Source organism: Cibotium barometz, chromosome 35 (genome assembly GCF_041138505.1).
Source record: "Cibotium barometz isolate CiBa-2024 chromosome 35, ASM4113850v1, whole genome shotgun sequence".
Taxonomy (NCBI): Eukaryota; Viridiplantae; Streptophyta; class Polypodiopsida; order Cyatheales; family Cibotiaceae; genus Cibotium; species Cibotium barometz.
This window is the reverse complement of record NC_141080.1, coordinates 31756299-31783268: the sequence shown is the minus strand read 5'-3', so window position 1 is coordinate 31783268 and position 26970 is coordinate 31756299. Positions and strand designations below refer to the sequence as shown.

Below are 26970 nucleotides of genomic sequence, written 5' to 3'. Positions count from 1 at the left end.
AAGTGGGGGCTCAAGGCAGGTATCAGCCAATGCTATGAGAGGATAGGTAAACTCTCAGCGATGCCATGATTAGTGGCATGTATGGCAAGTGTAAAGATGCATAATCCCACAATGAATAATATACATGTGACATGTCAAAACCATGAGAGCAAGCCAACACTGGCCAAGTGTGTAAAAGGCACTCCCAGTAAACATCACATGTGAGAAAGTGACAATGTCAACACTGTAGAAACAATCCCGCTACAAGGAAAAACAGCATAAAAGGCATCTCCAGTAGACATCACATGAGAGAAAGAGTCTAGCATAGACCAGCATAAGGGTCAACAAGCATAAGTGACCATGAGGCATCACCAACTGCATGTGGGCAAGTAGAATCCCCCCCTGAAATGCATCTGCCAGACAATGCATACCATGGAGTCATCAAAAGCAATGGCATCAGAAGACATCTCTGCAAGCAATGAAGATGTAAGTGTCAAGGCTGACACGTGTAGCCAAATTGGCTTGATATGCACCTCTGGAAGAAGATGCCAGCTGCTTCTTTTTTTCACTCTCAATACGCTTCTTGCATTCCTCTATGGTGTGCCCTGTTTTCCTGCAATAGTTACAGCGCTTTTTCTTTTCAGGCTTGTCCTCTGTCTTGGGAGGATTCGATGGGCTAGGTTTAGGCCCAGATCTATTCCCATGAAAAGGAGCAGCCATTGCTGACTCAGCAGACATCATGTTGTTCCTGTTGGAGCGAGATTGCTCTTCACTGAGCAAGAGAGTCACAAGGTTGTCAAAAGTGACCACATTAGGTGCATTGCCAGCCAACAACCACAAAGTGGTGCCAAATGTTTGATAAGAGTCAAGCAAGTTGCACAAAACTGTCTGAACACGATAGCTATCTGTCAAGACCTCATCAATGTTAATGAGCTGCTCTCGTAGGTCCTTCACATGCGTAAGGTACTGATCGATAGAGTCACCTTCAAGCATGCGGTCAGTCTCAAGCTTGCCTCGAAGGTAAGCTACACGAGCCTCATTGCGACCTGAATACAATGTCGCCAAGGTATCCCAAGCACCCTTTACAGTGGTGCAAGAACGAATGTGCGGAATGATATGCCTGCGGCACGAGAGAGCAATCAATGCATGGGCCTGAGCATCCCTAGCATCCCAAGTACGCTGCTGCTGAGTAGGAGGAAGACGAGGAGGTGGACTTGCAGGAGGATAAGCGGGAATCACTTCACCTTCCGCTGGAGCAGGTGCAAGAGGACGCTCCTCAGTGCCATCCACATACAACCATACATTTTTCGCAACCAAAACATGACGCATCATATAAGCCCACATAGGGTAGTTGTCCTCATTCAACTTGTCCTCTTGAGATAGCATTCCAAAGAGGTCATTATTACTGTTGGCCATGATAGCACAGCAAATATGTCGCAAGTCACCACGAGTATGCAATGCCCAGCAAAACCGTAAGAATGCGGGAGATAAATAGTAGGATAACCAATGGACTGAAAGGGAACTCCTTCACCACGAGAAATACATATGCATGTCCCAAATCTGCAAGTGTACTGCACAATGATGCAGATCTGTCAAAGTGTCCACAATGGCATACATATTGCAGCAAACCACAAATGTATACATGTGCCGTGAAAAACACAATCAGCTGACACATGTAAGAGCTGCAAGTGCTCAAATCCTGGCAAATCAAATGTAAACTGGTCGAATGCTCCAAAAATGGGCTCAATGTAGAAAAACCCTAATTTAACCAATTAGACCAAATCTGAACTGGATCTGCACCTGTAAATCTGCTAATGCGATTGTCACCTGTACCAAGTGCTGTAATGCCCAAAAAATGAGGGAAATGCCCCAATGCCAACCAAATGAGCTTGTAATACCCAAAAATTGGAAAAAATGCCCCAATGCCAACCAAATGTGCCTATAATACCCAAAAATTTGGGGAAAATGCCCCAATGCCAACCAAATGTGCCTGTTATACCCAAAATTGCTTGCAAATAGTGCCAATTTCTGCGAGATTCCCAAATTTCTAGTGCAATTATGCACCAAATCTGCTGAAATCAATGCCAATGTGTGCCAATGTTGCAATTGCAGGCTCAATTGTAAAAAGTCCCAAATTCGAACAGGCAATGTGTGCAATTTCAAGTCAAACCTTGCAGATCTGGAATTTGAAGTTGCTTTGGGCAGTGCAGAACAGGCACAGTTGCAGATACAACCGTACGGTACAGGCGCAAGTACAATCATACGACGACGCAAGTACGGTCGTACGACAGTACAGTTGGTACGGGGCACGGTACAGGGCGGCGCAGGCGACGGCTGCCCGGGCGGAAGGCGCAGGCGGCGGCGGCGCGGCGGCGCAGGCGACGGCGGCGCTGGGCAGATGACGGGCGGCACAGATCTGAGGGCGGCGATAGTAGATCTAAAGGCGGCGACCCCAGATCTAGCAGTTGTGAAGCCGGCGACGCACAGATCTAGCAGCTACAATCAACGGCAACGCACGCAGGGGCGACGCGGACGTAGGCGGCAGAGACGCTCGATGCAGAGGATGCCCAGGCGTACGACACAGATCTGGTGGTGCACGCAGAGGGCAGCAACGGCGAACAGCTAAGGGCGACAGCAGCAGGGCGGTACAGTACGACGTACGGACAGAGCGGCGGCGACGTACAGAGGCGGCTGAGAGCGGCGGCAGCGTGGCTGCAGGGCGGCTGAAGGCAAAACCCTAACCTAATGCAGCAAAACCCTAATGCCCTGATGTGTGCAATAGGCTCAAGCTCTGACGGGCAGCAGGGAGCAAACCCTACTGCTAACCCTAACCAAGCTCTAATACCAATGTTGGGTAGGAGGGAAGCTAGCCTACACACACACACACACAACCTCAAGCACAGAGAAACGTGAGAGTGCTGGAAAAGATGTACTCAATAATGATATGAAATGAAAGTACAAGTGAGTACTAAAAGGCCTAGGGCAAAGTGCCCAACACACATAAGTGTGTTCACACGGGAAAAAACCTATGTCTAGTCACAGGGAAAAAGTGTTTCCATCTGACCGATAAGACTGTTCAACTGCTGGGATAGGCCATCCCATTTCCCTGACCTTCATGGCATTCTGTTCGACCAAGTGGGCATAGTCAGGTGGGTACACTTTCAGAGCCCCATTTAGAGAGAGAGGATTACGTTCCTGCCTTGGGCCTGCACGGGTGGGGAAAGAGGAGAGAAGGAGACGCAAGTGGGACAACGAAGAGAGGGAAAGGGGCAGCGACGTGAGGGAAAGAGGCAGCAAAGAGAGGGGAGGCAGCGCAAGTGGGACAACAAAGAGTTTTTTTTCACAAATGTGTTGTGGACCCAGACTAAGAAGCTTCTTTCAATTCAGAAGATCCAAGGCGAGCAAAAGTGACATTATAAATAGATCTTGATCCCAATAGTATTGAATCTTGATAGTATCACGTTTTTAGATGGCATGTTTGGGGACAAGAAGGTCCAATACAACACAGAATTGAGAGGTACAGAAACTATATAAAGCTGACTCTAGCCACCACACAAAGAAAACAAAAGGTTAAAAAGGCTTCATTGTATTTTTGCACCATGAACTCCAACAAACCTACTGCCTCCAAGTTTACCAGCCTTAAAAAGCTAACATTGTGGATTGTCATCCTATACAACAAGCCATACAAACCCCTCCTGTTATCTTGCAGCTAGCACCGATAGGCCACCACATTGAACCGATTTGAGCGTGTATGTGTGTATTTTCTCATACCGAACGACGACATTGCAACCAAATGTGCTCCGATGGTAACCAAACTTTGTAAGTGTGTATATATAGACACCACCCGCACTCTTGCAAATTTTGGTCACCATCGGAGGACATTTGGTTGCAATGTGCCTACCAAAGGCCCAATTTCGAACAGACTCTCTACGGCCACGATACATTGAAAACTAAGCGTCTAGCATACACATTACAGCCAAATGTGCTCCGATGGTGACCAACCTTTGCAAGTGTATATGTGTGCCAAAGGTGCTCCGATGGTGATCAAACTTTACAAGCGTGTATGTGTGGACCCCACCCTCACTCTTTCAAAGTTTGGTCACCGTAAGAACACATTTGGTTGCAATGTGTGGACCAAAGGTCAAATTTCAAGAGAGCTGCCTAAGATAACAACACATTGAAAACCGAGCAAATGCTTCGCACATTGCACCCAAATGTGCTCCAATCGTGAGACCAAACTTTGCAAGTGTGTATATGTAGACCCCACCCTCACTCTCATAAAGTTTGGTCATGATTGGAGTACATTGAAGTTGCAAAGTACGGGTCAAAGGTCCAATTTCGAGGAGGCTCTCTAAGATCACGACACATTAGAAACTAGACAAATGAAATGTACATTGCAACCAAATGTGCTCTGATGGATAAGACCAAACTCGTAAGTATGTATATATAGACCCCACTCTCAAAATTAGGCCTTTGGCCAACACATTGTATTCAAATATGCTCCAATGGCGATCAAACTTTGCAAGAGTGAGGGTGGGATCCACATATACACACTTGCAAAGTTTGGTTACGATTGGAGTACATTTAGTTGCAATGTGTGTGCTATTTGCCCGGTTTTTAACGTGTTGTGGTCTTCGAGAGTCCCCCTCAAAATTAGGCCTTTGGCCTACATGTTGCATTCAAATATTCTCCAATGTGACCAATTTTTGCAAAAGTAAGGATGGGATCCATATATACACACTTACAAGTTTGGTCTCACCATCAGAGCACATCTGGTTGCAATGTACATTTCATTTGCCTGGTTTCCAATCTATCGCAACCTTAGAGAGTCTCCTCGAAATTGAGCCTTTGGCCTACCCTTTGTAACTTCAATGTGCTCCGATAGTCACCAAACTTTACAAGAGCGATGGTGAGGTCTACCTATACACACTTGCAAAGTTTGTTCTCACCATTGGAGGACATTTGGATGCAATGTGTGAACCATTTGTCCGGTTTTCAATGTGTTGTGGTCTTAGATAGTCCCCTCCAAATTGAGCCTAGATCCGCACATTACAACCAAATGTGCTCTGATGGTGACTAAACATTGTAAGAGTGAGGGTAGGATCCACATATACACACTTGCAAAGTTTAGTCACCATCAAAGAACATTTGGTTGCAATGTGTATGCCAGACGCTTAGTTTTCAATGTATCGTGGCCTTAGAGAATCCGTTCGAAATTGGCCCTTTGGCCCGCAGATTGCAACCAAATGTCCTCCAATGGTGACCAAACTTTACAAGAGTGAAGGTGGTCCACATATACACACTTGCAAAGTTTGGTTACCTTCGGAGCACATTTGTTTACGATGTGCATGCCACATGTCTCATTTTCAATGTGTTGTGGCCTTAGAGAGCCCTCTCGAAATAGGGCCTTTGGCTCCATATTGTAACCAAATGTTATCCGATGGTGAGCAAAGTGCTTAACCTCCTTTTCCTATGCTATAGTATCTCCTACACCTGGTCTAGTTTTCCCTACTCCCACCTCCCGTAGGAAAGCCACCAGCCATGGCATTGCCTCATAACCTGATGCGTCTAGCGTTACCAACCTTAAGAGCAACAGAGAACAATAACGGAAAGACAAGGTGACACCTTTCCATCAAGCACGGAACAAGAAAAAGTTGCTAAAATTTTCCAAATTGTGGATAAAAACAAGCATAGGGTCCTATGATCAAATGATCGAAGACATTACTTACCTGGAAAAACTCAATAAATTTCGGTATCTCTTTCGCTGACTCAGGTGAGCTCATATGCACACCTTGCTGCTTGGATAAGTTAACAAGCAACTCCTTTGTACCTTACAACACACCAAAAAAAACACAAAACAAAACAAAAACACCAAATATTTTAAAAAAAAAATTGGTGGTCCATTATACACACTTCAAATGCAAGCTTCATAGTTCATGCACATGAACTATGATCACATATAACTAAGTTTTGTATATACCTAGCCATTTGTATTTTTGTAGCTAGTCTTTAATACATGGTTCTTTACACTTGCTATTTCAAATGGTGTTGTAAAACCTTGTGATCTCTTCTTAAGACATTGGAAAGTGAGGACAGGAGCAAGTTAAGATAGTTACAAAGTGGGCAATGTGAATGCACGTAGATGCCATTGTCCTTCCACAAAAGCAAATAATTAAATAGTCAAGCATTAGGTTATGATAGTCCATGCAATATTGGTAGACAAAAAGTCCCAACTCATTAAATGCACTGGGTTTCCCTGGACATAGGCTCAAAGCTTAAGCTTTAAACAGATGGAGTGCTTTAGCAATTTATTTTTTTCCACGAGTAGACCATTCTATAGTCGCAAGGTTTGATATTTGCAAGAGGAGGCTTGTTCTTCCTACCTGAAGGTGTTACAACTTGCGGTCACGAAGTGGCCAACATACCAGTCTGGGCTTGCGGGGATTTAAACTCGGGACCTCCCAAGCCCTCACCTCAAGGCCAACAAAATAAAAAAGAGGTAGTGCTATATATGGGTGTTTACCTTTGTCAATCAATGTAAGACCTAGTCGAGATTGATATATGGCCCGCATGGCCAACACAATTTTATTGTCTATCAACTCTTCTTCGAGCCTCTGTGTTCTTCTATCAAAGACCTGTTTCATGCATCCAAAAAGCCAATAAGGAAAGATATTTATTAAAACATTCTTTTCCAACAAACAAGCCATGAAAAGAATACAGAAATCAGAATCTAATGTGTACCCTATACCTCAGGTGCCCATAGATTACCAACAGAAAGGCAAAACAAACTCTATATACAAATGTTCTCAGCCCATTTACCCATCGTAGTATCCCACTATGTCTATTGAAAAGCAATATAGGTTAGAACTAGTGGTGGCAAAGGTGAAGCGTCTTGTACCCGAAACATCCCCCTAGGTAAGTAGGAAGAGTTGGGTTGTCCAGCAGTAGCGGTGATCTGTCCAGGTGGCGTAGGTAAAGCCAATGGGGCTCTAAGTACTGGTAGCTATGCAAGATTTTGAAATCTTGGATATCTGCACATTGAAGTGTCATGATTTTCTAATTTTACACAATGGGCACAATACAAACGTTCCAAACGTTTGAAACGTTCACTAACGTTTGGAAACGTAGTGAACGTGCACTTTTGATTTTAAAGGTTAAAAAAACGGACGCAAGTCAACGTCATTTTTTTTCGCTTTTCCTTAGTGCGTGTGGCGCTCAAGTCTTCTCCTACGGGTGTCTCTATGCGGCGCTCAACTCTCTCTTTGTCTCACAATAAACAGGACAAGATCCAAGTTCTCCGACAGCCCAGAGCTGGAAAGTGGGCAGTCTACCGTGACGGAAGGGCAATAATCGAGGACTTCCGTAAGCCTAAACCCAATTGACTAGCATTCTAATGTGCCATCGGCATTTTTTGTATCACAGAAAGTTGTTTATCATCCTAGGGTTTTCATTAATCTTTTGCTTGTGCCTAAGTGCACCCCGAAGTGGATTGTAATGACCGTGAGGTACCAGTTTTTGGTCCCATATGCCTTCAAGGCATTCCATGGATGTTAATATGACTTTCTTTCTTTCTTTCTTTCTTTCTTTCTCTCTCCCTCCCTCCCGCACACGCTCAAGTCTCTCTCTCTCTCTCTCTCTCTCTCTCTCTCTCTCTCTCTCGGAGCATGGCAATAGGCAGAGATGAAACCAGGGCGAAGATATTGATCATCAAGTTTGGTGACTTGGAGAAGAAGAAGGCCTTCCTCTCCAAAAGGATGGCCCTTAAGGGATAAAAGATTTATTTGGATGAGGACCTTACACCGGCACAGATAGCACACCGGAAGGAACACATGCCACGTGTGCTTGAGGAAAGGAAAGAGGGGAAATGGGCGGTATACAAAGATGGCCGAGTCATCATTATGGAGAGGAGGCCCACCTGACGGTGCGCGGCCTATGAGACCTTGCGCTTCACGGTGTGGAATTGCAACGGACCCCTTAGAACATATGCAGGATACTTTGAGGATACTTTCAGACACAGTGATATTGCTATGTATACGGAGACCCATTAGTGCACAAACAAGAGGCTTCCTGACGTACGTGGTTATAGATGGGAATTAGTTTTCCACCCTCAGCCACGCATAGTGCGAGGTACCAAAGGATCTAGAGGGGTGGACAGGGAGGAGCTTCGTGACAAAATACATGTGGTACATAGAGATGCAGATGCGAGGTACATGTGGGTCCGAATATGCACAGAGGGGCTCCACGAGCTATATGTGGCGGTATGCTACTTTCCCCAAGCCCACTCCAGGTTTGCACCATCAGGACAGTCGCCCTATATACCACTATATGATGACATCATGAGGTTTGCCAGCATGGGAGACATATTTCTATTGCGAGACTTTAATGCACGTTCAGGCACAGAGCAGACAGAGCTGTAGGATACTCAAGAGGCTATGTACCGGGAGATCACGGCAGAGGATGTAGGGTTGCACAGATCAGCACAGGATGAGGGGGAGATTACAGATTATGGCAGGCATTTTCTCACACTCGGGAGTGTACATGGGTTGGTCATATACAATGGCTTATCGAGATGGCAAGGATCAGATGCTCTCACACACTGGAACTCTAAAGGGGGAGCGACCACAGTGGACTACTTGATGGGATCTCCTTCGTTGATACCTGATGTGCGGGGTTTCACGATTTCCAGTAGGCCCATTGGCATAGCAGCCGAGCATGCATACTTGAGTTTCACACTAGTAGGTAGATCCCCGAGAGATGGGCCAACCACTCAATCTACCTAGGTACCCGAGATATCAGTTTACACGTAAGACAGTTGGGGTTTACCGAGATGCAGTATCTGATGGCTTGTTCACTTTAGACCCGCATAGCCCTCTAGACGAGATCACAAGAGGATTGGCAAGTGTACTACATGCATCCGCCTCATATGCGTTTCCCTGCACTATGATCCCTTCCACCCACCCCCGCAGCAGTGCCCCACAGAACAGTTGGTATGATGATGAGTGTCGTGAGACACGAGCATAGCGACAGCGTGCGAGCTGTTCGGCCAGTCTTGCTTCACGGTCTCGTTCGTCTTTTTCAGTCATCCATCGAGACCATTGTTCCATTGAGGAAATTTGTTTTTTGGGTGTCTCTTGCTGGGCCAATGTTACCTGTAATTCTACCAATTTTTTTTCCATCTGCACTCTTTTGAGTTGAATCTGGAGTTGCGCCAGTTTTTTTTCCATCTGCACTCTTTTGAGTTGATCTGGAGTTGCCGTATTTGCTTCTTCAGCTTTTGGTTGTCTTTGTCTTCTTTTTGTGGAAGCGTTTCTTCAAATGGTTCTTCTTCTTTAGTGCTATCTTCGGAGCTTGATGCCATTGTGGACGGGCCTTGAAGGAGGCATGGCTATTTGATACGCTTGTCACACCGACCCTCCTGTACGGAGCTCCAATTTGGGGGCCCAGTATACATCACAGATCTCAAAGAGGGACAGATGAGGGATGGAGGCAAATGGAGAGCCCACTGATTATGATGATTGCCCGCATGATTTGGAGCAAATCAGCAGGACCACATGAGATTGTTTGGGCTGAGTTGGGTGACCCACCAGTAGTAACCTAGGCCCTTTTCCAGGCAATTACCTTTTTACAGCGGCTATGGGAGCTCCCTCAGCAGAGGTACTCCCGATTGGCATTGACCTCATCCATACAGTTAGTAGAGGATGGAGATACTCATTGTTGGTACGCTCAGATAAGATCATGGTTTGACCTACATGGTTTGCGGATAGAGGCACTACCACCCTTTCAGTACAGTCTGGATTGTCCATTTTTGGATCTCACCCGCTCAGAGCAAAACCACGTGATCAGGATGGATATCATCAGAGTGGACACACAGAGGACATGGACTAGCCCCCTTGAGCCCTTAGGCACGAAAATGGCTCATTACAAGAGCCATTTTCTACACCTCTCACCAGATGATTTTATCACCCACAAGGCGTACATGGATGTACACCTATCACATGGGATACGTTGTGCCATTCGACAGATCCGAACCTCATCACACCACCTGCGGCGGATTGAGTCAGGGCGATATGTGCATCAGATCTTGGATGACCGCATTTGACAGCTATGCTACCAGGAGGTAGAGACAGAGGAACACTACATTTGCCGATGTATAGTCTATTATGAGATCCGGGGGAGATATCACTGCCTCTTCCGAGAGGGTTTTGGGCCGTTACGCAGGGTCATGGAGTTTGAGGATCAGAGATGCCTGGGATTGTTTCTACTTGAGCTCAGGAGACACAGAGAGAGACCCTCTTGGCAGACAGGAGGCCAAGCCATGATGTACCTAGACAGAGGACCCTGACAGATTTCTTCGGCACCAGCACCAACACCACAAACCCAACCCACACCTCCTGATACCTCCTCCATTGGGCCATCAGGGCACTGACCACGCTCCCAGGGAGTCACCACTGATAGAGCAGTTATCTTATGTCGTGCTCGTCGGCCATGCCCACGAGCATCCTAACCACGGCATCCTCACCATCGCCAGATCAAAGCCATTATTGCTCGGCATCGGAGGCGCCTACCTTGCTTCTACAACCTCTCCATTCTAGACAGCCCCATGGCAGAGATACTTGATCTAAGGAGAGGCAACACTTCAACTGATCGTAGAAGGCTGAATGTCTAAGATCTTCCTGAGCTAGAGACGCTCGCTCGCTGAAGCTCCCGCCCCCCCAGCTCTGCGCACCTTCGCTCCTACCTCGCTGCTGCGCCGCCCCCTCTTCGCCTGTTTCGCCCCCTCCCCTCTTCGCCATCCCCCCCCGCTGCTGCCTGTTCGCCATCCCCCCCCCGCTTTCGCCTGTTCCCCCCCCGCTGCCGCCTATTCGCCATCCCCCCCGCTTCCACCTGTTCGTCATCCCCCCCCCCCCCCCCCCCCCCCGCTGCCGCCTGCTCGCCCCCCCGCCTCCTCGCTCTCCTCTCGCCCGCCTCCATTCAGCAGCGCCCCCCCCCCCTCTCCTTCTCGCGTTCGCCGCCCCCCCCCCTCCCTCCTCTGTCGCGCTGCCTTTCCCCCTTGGGGGTTTTTGTTTTTTTTCCCTCTTCGTCATCCGTCTTTCCGCCTCTTGGTGTGCAGCCCGCTTCTTGCTGGTTTTCCGCTTTCGCCTCGCCTTCGCTTGAGCTTCAGACTCTGATGGAGACTCCTCCCGCCTCGCCTCAGAGGGACTCTTCCGCAGCCCCCTCGCCCGCCCCCGAGGTCATCCCCATCAGGCTTTCTCTTTCGCCGGAAGAGGAAGCGAGCCTCACCGCAGAGGTGGAACGCCTTCAGGCTCACTCCACCATCTGCCGTATAGTCGGCACTCGCCCCAGCAGAGGGGAGATCAGGGATCTACTTCAGGCTCGCCTTCTTGCAAATGTGGGCAAGATCCTTGATGTACAGCTCTTGGGCCGGGGACATTATCAGATCGAGTTCGAGGCCGCCCAGAGCGTTGCCAAGGTCCTTGCCATGAGTCCTCTGGATATCAGGGGTGCTCGGGCTTTCTTCAGGCCTTGGCAGCATGGATTTGACCCAGCTGCGGCGGAGCAGGGAGAGCGCCTCTTCCATATTACAGTTTGTTTCCCTGGTCTCCGCCGGGAGTATCTTCCGCTCCTCTCCAGGCTCGGAGCATTGGTGGGCTCGGTTCTTGAGACGGGCCCCTCAGCAGCTTCAGTGGTGGCCAGAGCAGCTGGGCTACCTTCGGTCAGAGTGTTGGTATCTGACATCTCCTCCCTTCCTAAGGTCATTCAGCTACCTAGGATAGGGGGGGGGTGGATAGATCAGAGAGTGGAGTTCTCGGGGCTCCCGAACCAGTGCTTCATTTGCAGGCAGGTCGGTCATTTGGCCAAGGCCTGCCCTCGCAGGAGACCTCGGCCCTCACCACAGCAGCAGGCCACGGATGGCCCGCCCACAGATTCGGCTCGGCAGGCTGCCTCAGGGACACCTGCTCAGGCCACAGAGACCTCGGAGTGGCAGCCTGGACAGGGGCGCCGTCGAGGGAGACAGCCACAGCAGCACGCCCAGGTACCGCTGCAGCAGCAGCAACAGTCTCAGCCTCACTGGGTTCCCGTGAGGAACAGATTTGCTCCCCTTCAGGAGGAGACCCCTGCAGCGACCGAGGACCAGGAGATGCCAGCTCCCCCTCCTTCACCTCCCCCACACCCATCCCCTCCCACCGCCTCGCTTCCACCTTCGCCTCCTCCCGTCCCCGCTCCGGCCTCGGCAGCGGCTCCCTCTCCTCCTCCCTCGCCTCCCCCTCCTCCCCCTCCGCCCGCCTCGCCTTCCCGGGAGGTTCTGGCAGCTCCCTGGCGCTCACCTACAGTCCGGAGGGCGCTGAGCACTGACCTCGCTCGAGCATCACAGAGGAGACCTATGCCGATTAGGGCCTCACGGATTTCATCTATCCGCAGTCGGCTGAGTCGCCTCGGCATTCGACAGCGCTCGGCGGCGTTTGATTATACCTTCACACGGCTTTTTGGAGCAGAGGGCCCCCATGAGCCAGCACCCATCCGAGTGCATGTAGTGATACCTCCGACCCGCGGGGAGGAGGCACTAGACTCAGCGGTGGCCTTCTCGTTCCCTCTATGTGGACCTTGTGATTGGGAGTGGACTCTAGAGCTCGCTCTCAGCACGTTGAAGACTCAGGCAGTTGAGTTTTCTCATCACATGAGCGACTTGGAGGTTACAGATGTGCTAGGCCGACTTTGGGAGTTGGCTCATTTTGTCTTGGATCCCGAGGGTGTGGATACATCCGGGATTCGGCATTTGGTCGTGCGCATAGTTGCAGATTTGGCACGCGACCCAGGATATGTGAGTATTCACGAGGTTACTATGTCAGAGCAGGAGGCAGTCGTCATGGGTCACAGCCACTGGCGCCTGATCCGGGATTCTTGCAGTACACCGGGTGGGCAGACTCGCAGCCGTTCGGATGGGGACTACTCTCCATCCAAGCCGCTTGCGAAGGCCCGCCGCACGGCTGAGACAGCCTCCACCTCAGTAGGACATCCATGAGGATCATCTCATGGAATGTACAGGGCCTTGGCGGAGCACACTTTATACGCTATCGAGGCTGCTTGAGGCAGGAGCTACAGAGATGCCTGGTTGGTGGCAGCATTGACATTCTGATGATGCAGGAGCACCACTTGGGTGAGAGCAGGATCCGGAGATATGGTTCGGTGATGCCTGGTAGATGGGACACTTTCTGGTCTGCAGGGTTTGGTCCTTTGGGAGGACAGGGAGGAGTATGCATGGTTATTGCAGATGCATGGCGGCAGGCCATTGTGGATCGAGGGATCATTGTGCCTGGTAGAGCACAGTATGTCATTCTGAGGATGCATGATGAGCTATTGGGTGTGCTCAACATCTATGCGCCCAATCATGCTAGTGCCAGAGCAGAGTTCTGGACTCAGGTTACAGATGCATTGCCAGAGGCCGCACATTGGTGTGTTGGGGGAGACTTCAACATGCTTGAGGACCCGGCAGATAGGGTGGGAGGCAGTCATGTTACAGTGCACGGCACGGAGCTTGCAGCTTGGGACCGGTTTTGTATGACACTGAGGATCACTGATGCATGGCAGCATGGGGCTTTCTCCCGGTCTCAGGACAGTCTTAGTTTCTCTCGGTCGGATCGCCGGCAGGGAGGGACTAATCTATCTCGGATTGATCGCTTTTATGTGGGCGATTGGTTGGGGGAGCGAGGGGGCTCCGTCGGCATTCTTGCTGGCACCTCATTTTCAGATCATGCGCCAGTTATACTGACTTTGGAGGAGGGGACACGGGAGCCCAGCTTGCAGTTGAGGATCCCAGAGAGGGTACTTGCAGACCCCAGTCTCGCTGAGGACATTGAGAGGATCTGGCATGATAGTCAGTGCTCTGACCAGGATGCAGCGGGCCAGTGTGCCCAGGGACTCATTGATCTTAGCTCTTTTCTACACGCTGCAGCTTTGACACGACTGGGAGAGATTCGCGAGCGGGAGCAACGGCTGAGACGCAGCCTTGCTTCGCTACAGCGCCTTCAGGAGCAGCAGCCTGCATGTGAGTGGGTGGCGTCCCAGCTGAGCCAGGCACGCCAGGAGGTTAGAGAGGCAGAGGAGCAGAGGCATGAGTTTTACTATCGTCGTCAGGCCTCTCAGTGGACGCAGCTTGGAGATAGAGTGACTGGGGAGTTTTTTGAGATCACTGGACCCCGTCATGCGCGAGCAGGGGTTCGCCAGCTTGGTAGACCGGATGGATCGATAGCTACTGAGCTCGGGGAGATCAGAGCCATTGCCACTGCTTTTTATCGTGACTTGCTTTCAGCGGAGCCAGCCACTGAGGATCGAGATGTATGCAGACAGACAATGTGGGCCCATGTGCAGAGGAGGGTCACAGACCATATGCGCACAGTTCTAGGTGCGCCTCTGTCAAAGATTGAGCTTGCCGAGGCCTTGAGGGTCCTGCCGCGACATAGTTGCCCAGGGGAGGACGGACTGACGCCGGCCTTTTTTATGCGCTATTGGGACCTTTTGGGGCCAGGCCTCCGCAGGGGCTTTCAGCATGTTTTGGACACTGGGGTGATGCCGCAGAGCTTTTCAGAGGGCTTGATCTATCTTATCCCCAAGGGGGAGGGAGTATCGGATGACATTCGGCATTGGAGGCCTATTACGATCCTCAATACTGTATACAAGGTCTTGGCAAAGGCCTTGAGTTTGAGGATCCAGCCCTTCCTGGGGGAGTTGATTCATGCTACTCAGACAGGATTTGTCAAGGAGCGCAGTATCCTTGACAACATCTTTACTTTTTGGGAGGCGACGGCCCGAGCTAGGTTTCTTGGCGAGGACTTGGTCGTGATGCTTCTCGATTTTGAGAAGGCATACGATAGAGTTGATTGGGGATTCTTAGAGGGCACTATGCTGCGCCTGGGCTTTGAGCCAGGATGGATCAGAGGGGTGGCAGCTTTGTATTCCACAGCTCGCAGCCAGGTGCTGATTGCAGGAGGTCGGGGGCCGAGTTTTGAGTTGACCAGATCAGTCCGTCAGGGGTGTCCTCTCGCCCCTTTCCTTTTTCTCTTCTTTGCGGAGGCTATGAGTATGTATTTGACGGCAGAGGAGGTTGGTTTGAGAGGACTTCAGCTCCCAGTCCGGGGGGAGGATTTGCTTGATGCAGAGTTTGCAGACGACACGGGCTTATTTTTGCATGGCCAAGAGGCCAATCTTATTCGGGCAGAGCAGTCGCTCCAGGTTTTTAGTGCAGCTTCGGGAGCATTGATCAATTGGCGCAAGACAGTGGCCTTTTGGATCAGTAGTGCTCCCACTCCGGCATGGAGTCCGGACCCCGGTTTTAGATGGATTCCTCCCGGCACAGCAGTGCGGTATTTGGGATGCCAGATTGGCCTCGATTTGTCACCTGAGCAGCAGATTGCCCCGCTTCTTCTGAGCATTCGGAAGAAGCTATTGTATTGGAGTACAGCTCGACTATCCTTGGCTGGGAGGGTGGTGGTGGCAAATCAGGTGCTGTTAGCGACTATGTGGTACATTACGTCTTGCTGGATTTTCTCGAGCTCTTGCATCAGCCAGGTACAGAGGCTGATCAGGAACTTTCTGTGGTCTGGGCGGGACGGTCAGCCAGCCCGGGCAAAGGTTGCATGGGCAGTTATTACACTTCCGCTGGCTCAGGGCGGTTTGGGCATTATAGATCCAGTCGATCAGAGTAGAGCCTTATTGGGGAAGCTTATTGTTCGGGGGTTGCTTCCAGGCGCTGAGCCTTGGAAAGAGCTCCTCTTGCAGCGACTGCAGGCCCGGGCGCCTCCTGCAGGGGGTACTTGGGCACCAGAGATTCGCTGGATATTCATAGAGATGAGGAGGACAGGCCTCAGTAGAGGATGGGAGGACAGATTTGCTTTGAGTATCCTGCGAGCTTGGGAGCTGCTGAGACCGGGGCTCTCTCAGCGGCCTCCGTCTTGTGTTGAGGAGCGGGCCAGGCAGCCGCTCATCTGGAGCCCAGCGGTTCGTACAGAGCAGGGTCATATGCTGGGTTCTCGGCCTCGTCTAGCCTGGGGACCTTTAGCGGCAGGCCCAGCTCGTAGTTTTGGAGACTGGCAGGCTTTCTGCAGTCTACCAGAGGAGACCCAGGTGGAGAGGCTGAGTCACTTCAGAGGGGGGTTGATTATGAGGGATGATATTCAGGAGGCACTTACAGAGGAGTGGTTCACACCTCTCGAGCCAGTGGCCCCACGGTGGATGGGTGCCTTCACACAGTTGGAGATCCTGATTGCTGTCAGAGCTAGCACAGAGGATGGCAGATGCCTCTATTATGAGATTCAGGATGAGCGCCGACTCCAGAGAGTGGAGGTGGAGTCGCCTTTGGTTGCAGAGTGCACCTTTCAGAGGATTCGGGTAGTGGCTGCCGCTTCTCGGAAGTGGCATATTGACCCCGACCCTGCTGACGTGCTCCCGGATTGGCGCATATGGGCATATGCAGCGCGCCCCTTGGCCCGGCTGCAGTGGGACCCCGGAGAGTACGAGTGGCATGATCCTTATGCATCCCTTGAGGCCACAGAGATCACATTTTTCCAGTATACTGTTCGGCTGGGACGGCATATCTTGACGGCGAGGAGGACGGTTTCTCCAGCGGCAGCGGGGCATTGGCGATTGCAGGGACTATCACAGGAGTTCCTGGAGGATTTCTGGGCTCGGCTCTGGGCTAGTCGACAGGCCCGCAGGATCTCGGCTTTTCAGTGGCTGGTCGCCCACAGGGGCTCAGCAGTTGGCACTTGGCTTGTTTACAGCGGTCTTCCGGCGGCCTGCGTCCGATGCGGCCACCCTATGGAGACACAGAGACATTGCCTTTGGGACTGCCCTCAGGCTCAGCAGATTTGGCTGCGGATGCTGCGTATTCTGGCCCTCCTCTCTCCAGAGGGTATGTTTACGTGGGGTGCCGCTGCTTGGTCGACTTCGTCAGGGCCTGCTATGGGCTATGAGATGGAGCAGGGCAGTCAGGCCATCAGATTTATTAGGGGCCAGCCTCGCCTGGTTCCGGCACCGGATTACTCGTCCGCCAGCTGGACACAGGAGAGGGATTTACGATGGGAGCTCCTCAGCAGCCTCACCATCTGGTTCACCTGGAGGGCCCGGTGCTTCACGGCCTTTGAGGGGAGATTGGAGCCACCAGCAGAGACTGTTCGAGGGATTTGGCAGGAGTTGATCCACACCCTGCGAGGACAGTACGACCGCATCCGGGGAGACTCGGATGAGGCGATCTTACGGCGCCAGGCCTTTCATACCACTTGGCGCTGCGGCCCGTTCTACACCCTACACACGGGATCCCCCCGTTGGCACTACAGGCCACCTGTTTGGCTCTTTCCCCCCCCCATTGTATGATTTAGCCGTTCAGTCCTTTAGACTGATGTTTGTATTTTGCAGCACCTAGGGAGAGTCTCCCGGGCTGCCATGATGTATTCACTGCTCTTCTCTCTGTTAGGAGCAGGAGAGATCTCTTTTGTAGCCCTACGGGCGTTTTTTTTACATAACTAATGAAAGGATCTTTTCTCGGAAAAAAAAAACACTTCAACTGATCAGCATACATGGATCTACCTGATATACAGTTTTCAGTATTTTCTACTCAATATCATCTCAGAGTCTTACAATTCTGTTCTTATAACTGTAGGACAATCAGTTTATTGTACTTTTTAGTCTCATTTAGTTGTTCTCTTTGATGAGACACCAACTTCAGATGTACTCTCAGTTTTGGTCTCATAGGCCATTATGGCCTCTTAGAGACGTTAATATATCATTTCATTTCATTTCTCCCTCCTGCAAAATTGAAACTAAAGGTTGTATAGTATTAGTAAGTGCTTTAATGTTCATTGATGAATCTTCAAACTTCATATTTCAAAATTTTATAAGTAAACTATAAATTTTGTATATATATATATATATATATATAGGGGGCAGCATTCACTACGTTTGGAATCTTTGCAGCACGTTTCCAAGCGTACTAAACATATCGTTCACTACATTTGGAACCACCTTGGGCGGTTATGGACTTGGGAGGGCCAACCTCTCGTGAGTCTACAATGGGACCCAAGAGAGTGGACTTGGCAAGATCCTGAGGACAGTGAGGAGACGCCTCGCAACCCCTCTTTTGCTTACACTGCAGGGCTGGGCCACATGATTTAGATGTCAAAGGTGGAGGGCACCCCAGCAGCAGGCAGAACATTGACAGTCCCAGTGCCTCCCGCCTCACTCTCTCAGATTTATGGCCGCCACACTCTCTCTCAGATTTCTGGAAGCGGCTATGGGATAGTTTTCGTCCGTGGAAAATCACTCTCTTCATGTGATACCTGGCACATCGGAGCTTGGCAGTTGGCACTTGGTTGGCCATTGGGGGTAGACCAACATTATGTCAGAGGTGTGGCCATCCCTAGGAATCTCAGCGTTGTTGTCTTTGGGATTGCCCGAAGGCGCAATAGGTTTGGCAACAGATCCTATGCATTTTTACTATGGATGGGAGCCCTGCCCATATTGTTACGTGGCGCAAAATTGCTTGGGCCATTGAGGCCGCGATCATCATGCCATATAAGGAAGAAGGTGGGAGACTAGCCCTTCAGGTCTCTCACCTTAGTATTTCTACAGTGCTAGTTCCATCTCCTCCTATAGGTCGCTTGACGCCAGGTTCTAGCAAGAACCGAGAGATTTGCAGCAGTATAGCTGCGTGGCATATATGGAGAGGTCAATGCAATGAAGCCATCGACGGCACCCTCACCTTGTCAACGGAATCTATTTGGAGTATTTGGCTCGATATCATTCATACCCTCTGTGGTCAGTTGGGGGGCAGTTTCAGGGTGGCTCAGACCGCATGCAGAAGCGCCGGGGCCTGGGAGGCCTTCTAGAGGACCTGGCGGCACATTCCCTTTCTTATAGATAGTGGTGGCAAGCCAACTTGGCATTATAGACCACCTGTGTGGTTGTTCCCCCTCCCCATTGTATGATATAGCCTTCTCCTCCTAAAGCAGCCAGCTGGAGGAGAAGAGCATCCTCCCCTTTTGTACATCTTGACTCTGATTTCCCATTTGAGGACAAGAATGTACTTAGCCATTTTAGCTGTTTTTCTCGGTAACTAATAGAAGAATCTTTTTCTCGGAAAAGAAAATAGACTTTACACTAGACACCCTGTCTTGACATGGCGGAGCCCAAGTTAAGCTCGAATGGCCATTGGAGGTGGGACAATTGCATAGCAATTGCTAGTAGTGGGCCAAGTCTAGACCACGAACAATGGCACCAACCATGACGGCGGACCTACGTCATCATGTCATAACCACCCCGCGTATACAGGACTATGCAGATCATCAATCATCACTGTGAGTTTACTCCCTAGCTTCTATTAGCATACAACCTCCATATAAGCAATTCCAGATCAACCATTCAAGCTTGGAAATGACAGCCAATTCTAGCCATCATAAAGCTAAAATTCAAGAAAAGGAACCCTTTTAACTATTTCAAAACAGCAAAACTCATTTTGAAAGTCTTACCAAAATATGTGAAGAATTGGTCCCTTCTTTCAACCCAATGTCATAGGAGGAGACATGAGCCCATTCGCTCAACTTGAACATCCATCTACTCAACACAACATGTTTAAAGGGTTACAAAGGATTGAAACAAAGAAAACCTTTGAGCTTTCGTTAAATTATAGAGATTACCCTCAGTTATCTACAAAGGTTGTTCCAAGCACACACAAGCACAAAAAGAACTGTAGATAGCCTTTATATGATCATAACCACCACACTTTTTATGATCATTAGCATATATATAGTCTTTATATGATAATTATTACCGCATTAAGCATACAACACTAGGAAGCTCTGGGTAAACTCACCCGTATGAAGCTTGTTTCTCTGTTAAGAATCCCCCAATCATGGTTTGGTATCCTGTCCCTTCATCAAAGCATAGGCTTATATGTATCACATCGTCAATAGAGTTGGATCGTCCTAGCTTTTCCCCACATACTGGACACTTATTCATCAAACCTGACCTGCCTCAGAGTAATAGTTCAGATAACAAGGATGTCAAAATGGGAAGTTACATGTCGCTACTTTCTGCAGTCAATAAGGGAGACAAATGGCACATCAACAACCACAACATTGCTAGAAAAATACTCTGTAAATTAATGCACTTAATGCAAAACCTTGGCACAGGACACCACGCTTGGCTTGGGGGAGGGCCTTTATAAGGCCCCCTCTGATCATTTACAGCAGGTTGGCTAACTATAGGACGGTCCAAATGAATTAGATGCTTTAAGAGCATGATTTTCTTGCTGTCAACCTTGCATAGCCTTGTATATCTAGAGTCTAGACTAAGAACAATTTAATCCTCCATGTGATCTGCCACACCACTTGAGGTGTCAACAGAGGATCCTCGTGAAGAGTTCAATGAAGAGTGTTAATAAAACACCTTTTGATTCCTACCACCCATTGCGAGACATGTCTGTGCTATGAACACTGAAAACTGAACAGGTCTCATCAATAGTGGTGCCTGGGACAGCTTCTCAATTTCGGGGTTGGCAAACTCCCGAGCCTGAAGTGAGACCAACACCTCACTATGTTTGCCCAAACCCTGGCGTCCCATACCACCAAAGCCCACTATCCCAAAACATATGGCTAGAGCACAACCAAGGCCACAGTTGGGTCTTCCATTCCTTGGGAATCCTCTCATGGGAAACCCTAATTAGGAGGCACATTATAAAAAAGGAACACCAATAATGATTAGGTCCCTCCAAATAGTCCATGCCCTAAGTGACCCAAAACCCACTTATAAACACAGATGTCACAATCCAGGGCCATTCCAAGGTACAAATCTAACCTCGACAATAAAGCCAGCCATATTATGATCTTCAGGGCCATGACATGTCAAACAGCTTACAATAAAGATTACTCATTTTTTCGGGATGATGTTTGCATGTTTTGTGAAATGTGTTAACCACCATAATGTCATTATGCTCTTTGAAAGGTCTTCCATTCCAGGCTGTATTCCAGCAATCTGATTGGTGTAAACTTTTCAACCTGATTTTCCTTTATAGTGGATGGCTAGGATTTTATCAAAGCCACGTGTGTGCTCTCCAAATTCAGGCATAAAGTAAAGAAGAAAAACCCCATAAAGGGCTATGGATGAGAGCGAAAGGAAAGCCTTTGAACTTACTTCTCGTGATACTCTGCTAGAAGTTGAGCTAGTTCATCAGAACTAACTTTTCCATCGCCATTACTGTCGGCTTTTACAAAAAGTTCCTCAATCTATTTTTCAAAAAATGAGAACTTGATTTTCAAAATTGGCAGTTTGTATGTTCATCAAGTAAACCAAATAAAAAACAATAATTGGTCTTTAAAAACTTTACCGCACGAGTCGATGGTTTGTTTCCAAATGCTCTTATAAGCTCATGAAACTCTTGCAAACATAACTCGCCGCTCTCATCATTATCCTGTGACAACGAATCAATAAGAGACAGTAGTTTATATACATACATATAGGATATCATATGTATGTACGTTTAAGTATAAGCCCTGGTCATTAATGGCTTTGAAATGTTATGCTTCTTGCACCCATACACAGTAGTAAAAAAATTTCAAAAGATACTTCACCATGATTGAAAGAAGACGCCGAGCAAAACTCCTCTCAGTTTCTAATCGATCCTGTCAAAACCCTTCATTCAATGGAAAAGTTGCCCATGCACACAGACGTGTGTGTGTGCGTGTGTGTGTGTGTGAATGGAAAAACCATGCGTGCGCACATGTATGTGTGTGTTGCTAATGCATTAATAAAATACATGTGCCTGTGTGCATCTTGTGTGTGTGTGTGTGCATGCGAGTGTGTGCAGGTGTGCACTCATGTGTGTCTGCCCATACACGCAGCCGTGTGTGTGAGTGTGTGTCTGTGTGTGTGTGTGTGTGTTGAATGGAAAAACCACGCGTGCACACATGTATGTGTGTGTTGCTAATGCATTGATGAAATGCATGTGCCTATGTGCATCTTGTGTATGTGTGCATGCGTGCATGCATGAGCGTGTGCATGTGCACACTCATGTGTGTCCGTCCATGAGAATTGAAAATAGAGCACAAAAGTGCACGCAAAGCTTTAAAAATAAAAAAAATTAAGATATTTGCCTCCCCTAGAATTATCCTAGTGTCGATCTCTAGCTTTAACCTCCCACCCTCTTCCCAAGCAAGAAAGACAAAAAGGAGTACTTTGGGAAGGTAGAAAACCCAAATATACCTCCGTGTTGTAGCCAAAAGTGATTGTTCCGACTATTTTTGTCTTTGTGCTCGGATCATACAGCTCAAGTGTTTTACGGCTGTCACACATTTCCTGCACCATCATTTCTAAAATCAGAAAACAAAACTTCAAAAGCATAAAGTTCACAAGAAGATCTCAGCACTGCAAGTCTAAACTATGGAATCTTCCTTACAGGCATTATAAGCCTCTCTAAGCCCAATGAAGCTTTGCTGAAGGGTCACATGTGGGCAATTATGTACAAGTTTTAACCCTGTCTACTCCAGCATGTTGATGTATCTGAAATGAATGCACATCCACGACCACGTCTGCGAGCTACCTTGAGGGCTTGCATGCTTCATGGCTACAGCTTCTTTGCTGTGGAACTACACTGATTGTTCAAAATTCTGAGTAATCTCTCATGCTCTCCAATTCATCTCTGCTCTTCTGTGAATGCACTACTACAATTCGCTTGGTATGATAGTCCCTTGCAGGTTGCCACCTGCTTGATTTCAATGATTTCTAAGACCAGCACAAGTGAAGCTTGTGTGCACAGCTGCTGAATCTGTGTGCACTCCTTGGGCGGGCTGCAAGCCTTAATTGCTGAATCTTATAAAGCCTCTAGAAGAGGCCACTGGTGACTGCCTTGAACAAAAAGTTGGTCGACTAGCAAAGATGTTATTTTTTGCACATTTTTTCTTAACAATTAAGCTTCTACTTGGGTTGTTTAAAGAAATACTTATAGGCTGTGAACTGTAAACAGGAAGGTTCATGGAGGCTATCAGTGATTGAATAAGAAACCTTGCTCATCAAAATATTTTCTGCTTCTCTATGGCTATCGGGCTCTTCTCTTCACTTCATAGAAGACTTTTTAAAATGTATCTTACTCTATCCTACAGCTAAGTTTTCTGGACCCAAAACTGCTCCAATGCTTGGCCTTTGATACATTGTGGCGTATGAATCAATAATCAAAATATATCCTTTAAAGTTTTCATTTGATTATTTACTTCTTAACTTGTAACATTGAAGTTTTCCTTAAGTTGCTTAGAATAAATAAGTAATGACCTTATTGAATAAATGGTTGTTTAGAGTACCAGGTGTGAAGGGCTGGGAGTGAGACGTAGCCTGTACCACCATCTGGACCTGTCTGTTGCCCACAGGCAAAGCCCAACCTTGCTGGTCTGTCTTCCCAGCATGTGTAACTGCTGGTCCTGGCTGGCCTACTTCCATGTGGCTGTCCAAGGCATCCTATTGGGGAAGAGGCTGCTCACCGGGAGTGAGGTCTGTCACAGGAGCATGGAACCGTTTATGGCCTCTTCTTCCAAGCTCCTACACCAGACAATGGATTGACCCGCACAAAGGGCCTCTTTTACAAATCAGAGTCAGGTTGGTCTCATCAGCTTGCTGTTCGCAAACTGTTATGCTCCCAATTGAATGGCTTTGAGTGTCCATCTCTAGGCAGGGCCCATATTTGCACGACATATTCTCGGTGTTTGCTAGCCCGCACATTGCTGACAACAGGCTAACTCAAAGCTTTGTGGACTGCCCATAGTATGGTATGCACCAATCCACCTTCAGTCTTCATCTAATCCTTGCTCCTTATGTCCCCCACCCCCCACCCAATATTGCGGGAGGATATTGCTGATTGATCAAGTGGTGCCTCCCCTTCCTTGGCCCCCAAAGTTCAGTCTTTTTTCATCACTCCCTATTCTATCCTGTTGGGGGTCAACACAGCAAGACAGTCGGGTTGCAGGTCTGTCAATCCCTAATGGTACCGGAGCACTACAAGCGGGGGTCAGGAGAGTAACAGAATGCACTCAGATGATCAGCAGTCAAACATTACAGACATAGAATGTAAGAGACTGAGAGTCAAACTGGTTTCAATGTACATTTCAGACTACTGCATACTCATGTACAAGGTGACTGCACTGCAGCCAATGCTCTACTATGCAGGATCCTTTAAGCTCTAAGCTCTAGTACTCTCTCTGCATGTCTCTCTACTCTATCTCTGTCTCTGCTTACGACTGTATATCTATATCCCAAAAAACGTTTTGTTCAGCTCGGCATACCCATCTTGCTGACTGTTACAAGATCATGATTACAAGTATACGAGAGCTAGAATAGCTTGGGATACAGTTGTTCTACCAACACATGATGGGAGGTTTGGGCATCATAGACCCTGAAACACAGAGCAAGGATTTACTGGCGAAATTCATGGTTCAAGGGCTCACTCCAAGAAATCATACTTGGAAGATCTTACTTCAGGATGGTGAGTCATTGTCACCTTCGCCTTGGTGGAGATTGGAGGCCTTCTATCAGATGGATTTTCACTGCTGTCAGCTATCAGCCACCTTGGTCGGCCTTTCTTCATAGTTGACTGCGTGTTTGGCGTTCTCTCAGACGAATGCCTTGTTCACCCAGGGCCCACTCTTACAGAGGAGACTGACCAATAGCCTATCCTATGGAATCCCCACATCAAAGATGCTTTTTGGCACACGATTGGTGAGCGATCTTACATCTCTCGGGCTCGCTGGGATGCAGGTCCTGCTCGTTCTCCGAGGTATTTTGTTGGTTGCAACCAAATTTGGTAGCCCAGCATCTTGGATACAAGGCTGCTCTAGATGATTTAGTTTTCCACATCGAGCATGGGATCTCTGCTCACATGCGTTTTTCTGATATCCCTTGTCATGTTATGCATTCTCAAGAATCATCGAATAGCTCAGATACCTTTAGTATCATAGGCGTTACTGGCTGGTGCATTTGGAGGGCCAGATCTGGACTTGGATGTGTGCGCCGCCCACTGCTCCCGTTTTGGCTGTGCGCCCTCCGCCCTGCTCCTGTTTCGCCCTCTGCTCTGTCGCCGCCCTCTGCCCTGCTCCCTTTTCGGTTGTGCACCCGCCGCCCTCTGCTCTGTGTGCCGCCCACTGCTCCCATTTCGGCTGTGCGCCTGCCGCCCTCTGCTCCCATTTCGGCTGTGCACCCACCACCCCCTGCTCAGTGCGCCGCCCACTGCTCCCATTTCGCCCTGCGCTCAAGGCACCTATTTTTCCCTCTACTCTGTGTGCCACCCTCTACTCCCATTTCAGCTCTGCGCCCGCCGCTCTCTACTCTGTGCGCCGCTCTCTGCTTCCGTTTCGGTTGTACACCCGCCGCCCTGTTCCCGTTTCGCCTCTGCTCTGTGCGCCACCCATTGCTCCCGTTTCAACTGTGCGCCCACCACCCTGCTCTCGTTTTGCCCTGTGCTCAGGGCACCAGTAATGTAGAATGTCCATACCCCCGACCAATAATGTAGAATGTCTGTGTACCTCGGACCAAAGGTTGAACCCTCAACCAAAAGCCACTCCCGCCCTTACCCCATCGCATCGGGCCGGCTCCCGTCTTCTCCCGTGTCCTTGACCATAGCTTGAATTGGGTGATTGTGACAATGGCGCTCCCTCTTTAAGATAGAGTGAACAAGATCGAAGAACAGGCTTAAAAGGCCCTTTCAGACCAAAAGAAACTGACAGACTCCTAGGACATTGAACCAGCATCAAAAGGAGATTCATGCTGTCTAGATTGAGATTCAAGGCAAAGAGGAAATGTACAAACACCTGCAAGCTAAGATGCGACAAGCGATGGAAGCCTGGAAGGACGCATGCCTGGCTGCATGCATGGAGAAATGTATGGAATTATGCAAGGAAGAGATGCACAAGCATGGCAAAGAGGAAGGAGAGCTAGCTACACAAGAAGCCCATTGCTCTAGAGATTGCCCAGGCCAAATCAGGATTCCGGGAGAAGCATGCAAGCCTCCGAAAAGACATGGAAGCAACCAAAGAAGAGGTTGGAGAAACCTCCAAATGGGTTGAAGTTGTGAAAAAGCAAAAAACAGTCCACACCCCGAATGCCACATCCATCATGACGGCCACGCTTGAGGAAGAGAAGCGTCGCTCTACATGTGCGAGTAACAAGCTTGCAAGCGGGCAACTCACCAAAAGAGGACGGTGGGACTTTATGTAGACAGATGGGCCTCACTGACACCCCTTTTGTAGATGCTTGGCGAGCCGGGAAGGGCTTGACGAGGGAGAGGCCTCTCCTCCTCAAGTTCAAAGATACAGAGTCCCGTTTGGCTTTCTTGAAGAAGAGGGCCACCCTTCGAACCACCAAAATATACCTTGGAGATGACCTCACCCCCCTACAGGTGGAACACAGGAAAGCCGGGATGGTTCAGGTTATGGAAGGCCGCAAGGCAAGAAAATGGGCCATTTATTGTGATGACCAAGTTATCATCACGGACAAACGCCCCACATCACAATGTGGGGCCTATGAGACCATACATGCATTGAGGATGGGAGTATGGAATTGCAATAGAACTCTATGGTCAGACACAGGAGGCTTCGCAGAGACTTACACAGATAGGGATATTATCTTCTACACAGATAGGGATATTATCTTCTACACAAAAACGCATCAAAGTCCTGAGAGAGGGCTACCCAAAGTGGAGGGTTACACATGAGAATCAGCTTTCAGAGGACAAACACGGACCACGGGGGCGGGGGGGGGGGGGGGGATGCGTGGCTCGAAAGGAGTCGCATGCTTGTTTCGCCCTCATTTGAGAGGCATGCTCACAATGGTTAGACACAATGAGGAAGCTCATTTTATGTGGATGCGATTAGCCAAGCCTGGCTTGAGAGTGATGCATATTGCAGTATGCTACTTCCCACCAGAGAAATCAGAATATGCATGCAGGTAGACAGAGAAAGGGGAGAC

General features: G+C 49.0%; 1 protein-coding gene across 1 annotated transcript in view; it reads right to left on the bottom strand.

Annotated features, from left to right (window-relative positions):
• LOC147618326 (phosphatidylserine decarboxylase proenzyme 2-like) overlaps positions 1-26970 on the bottom strand; it is an 89616-nt gene that overhangs the window by 8791 nt on the left and 53855 nt on the right. Inside the window, exons 6-13 of the mRNA XM_086774792.1 lie at positions 22228-22320; positions 21597-21647; positions 21353-21436; positions 21160-21251; positions 19841-19996; positions 19497-19581; positions 6503-6614; positions 5709-5809 (exon numbers count right to left, since the gene is read on the bottom strand). Of these exons, the coding sequence (XP_086630918.1) occupies positions 5709-5809; positions 6503-6614; positions 19497-19581; positions 19841-19996; positions 21160-21251; positions 21353-21436; positions 21597-21647; positions 22228-22320 (774 nt within the window). The remainder of the gene's footprint in view (positions 1-5708; positions 5810-6502; positions 6615-19496; positions 19582-19840; positions 19997-21159; positions 21252-21352; positions 21437-21596; positions 21648-22227; positions 22321-26970) is intronic.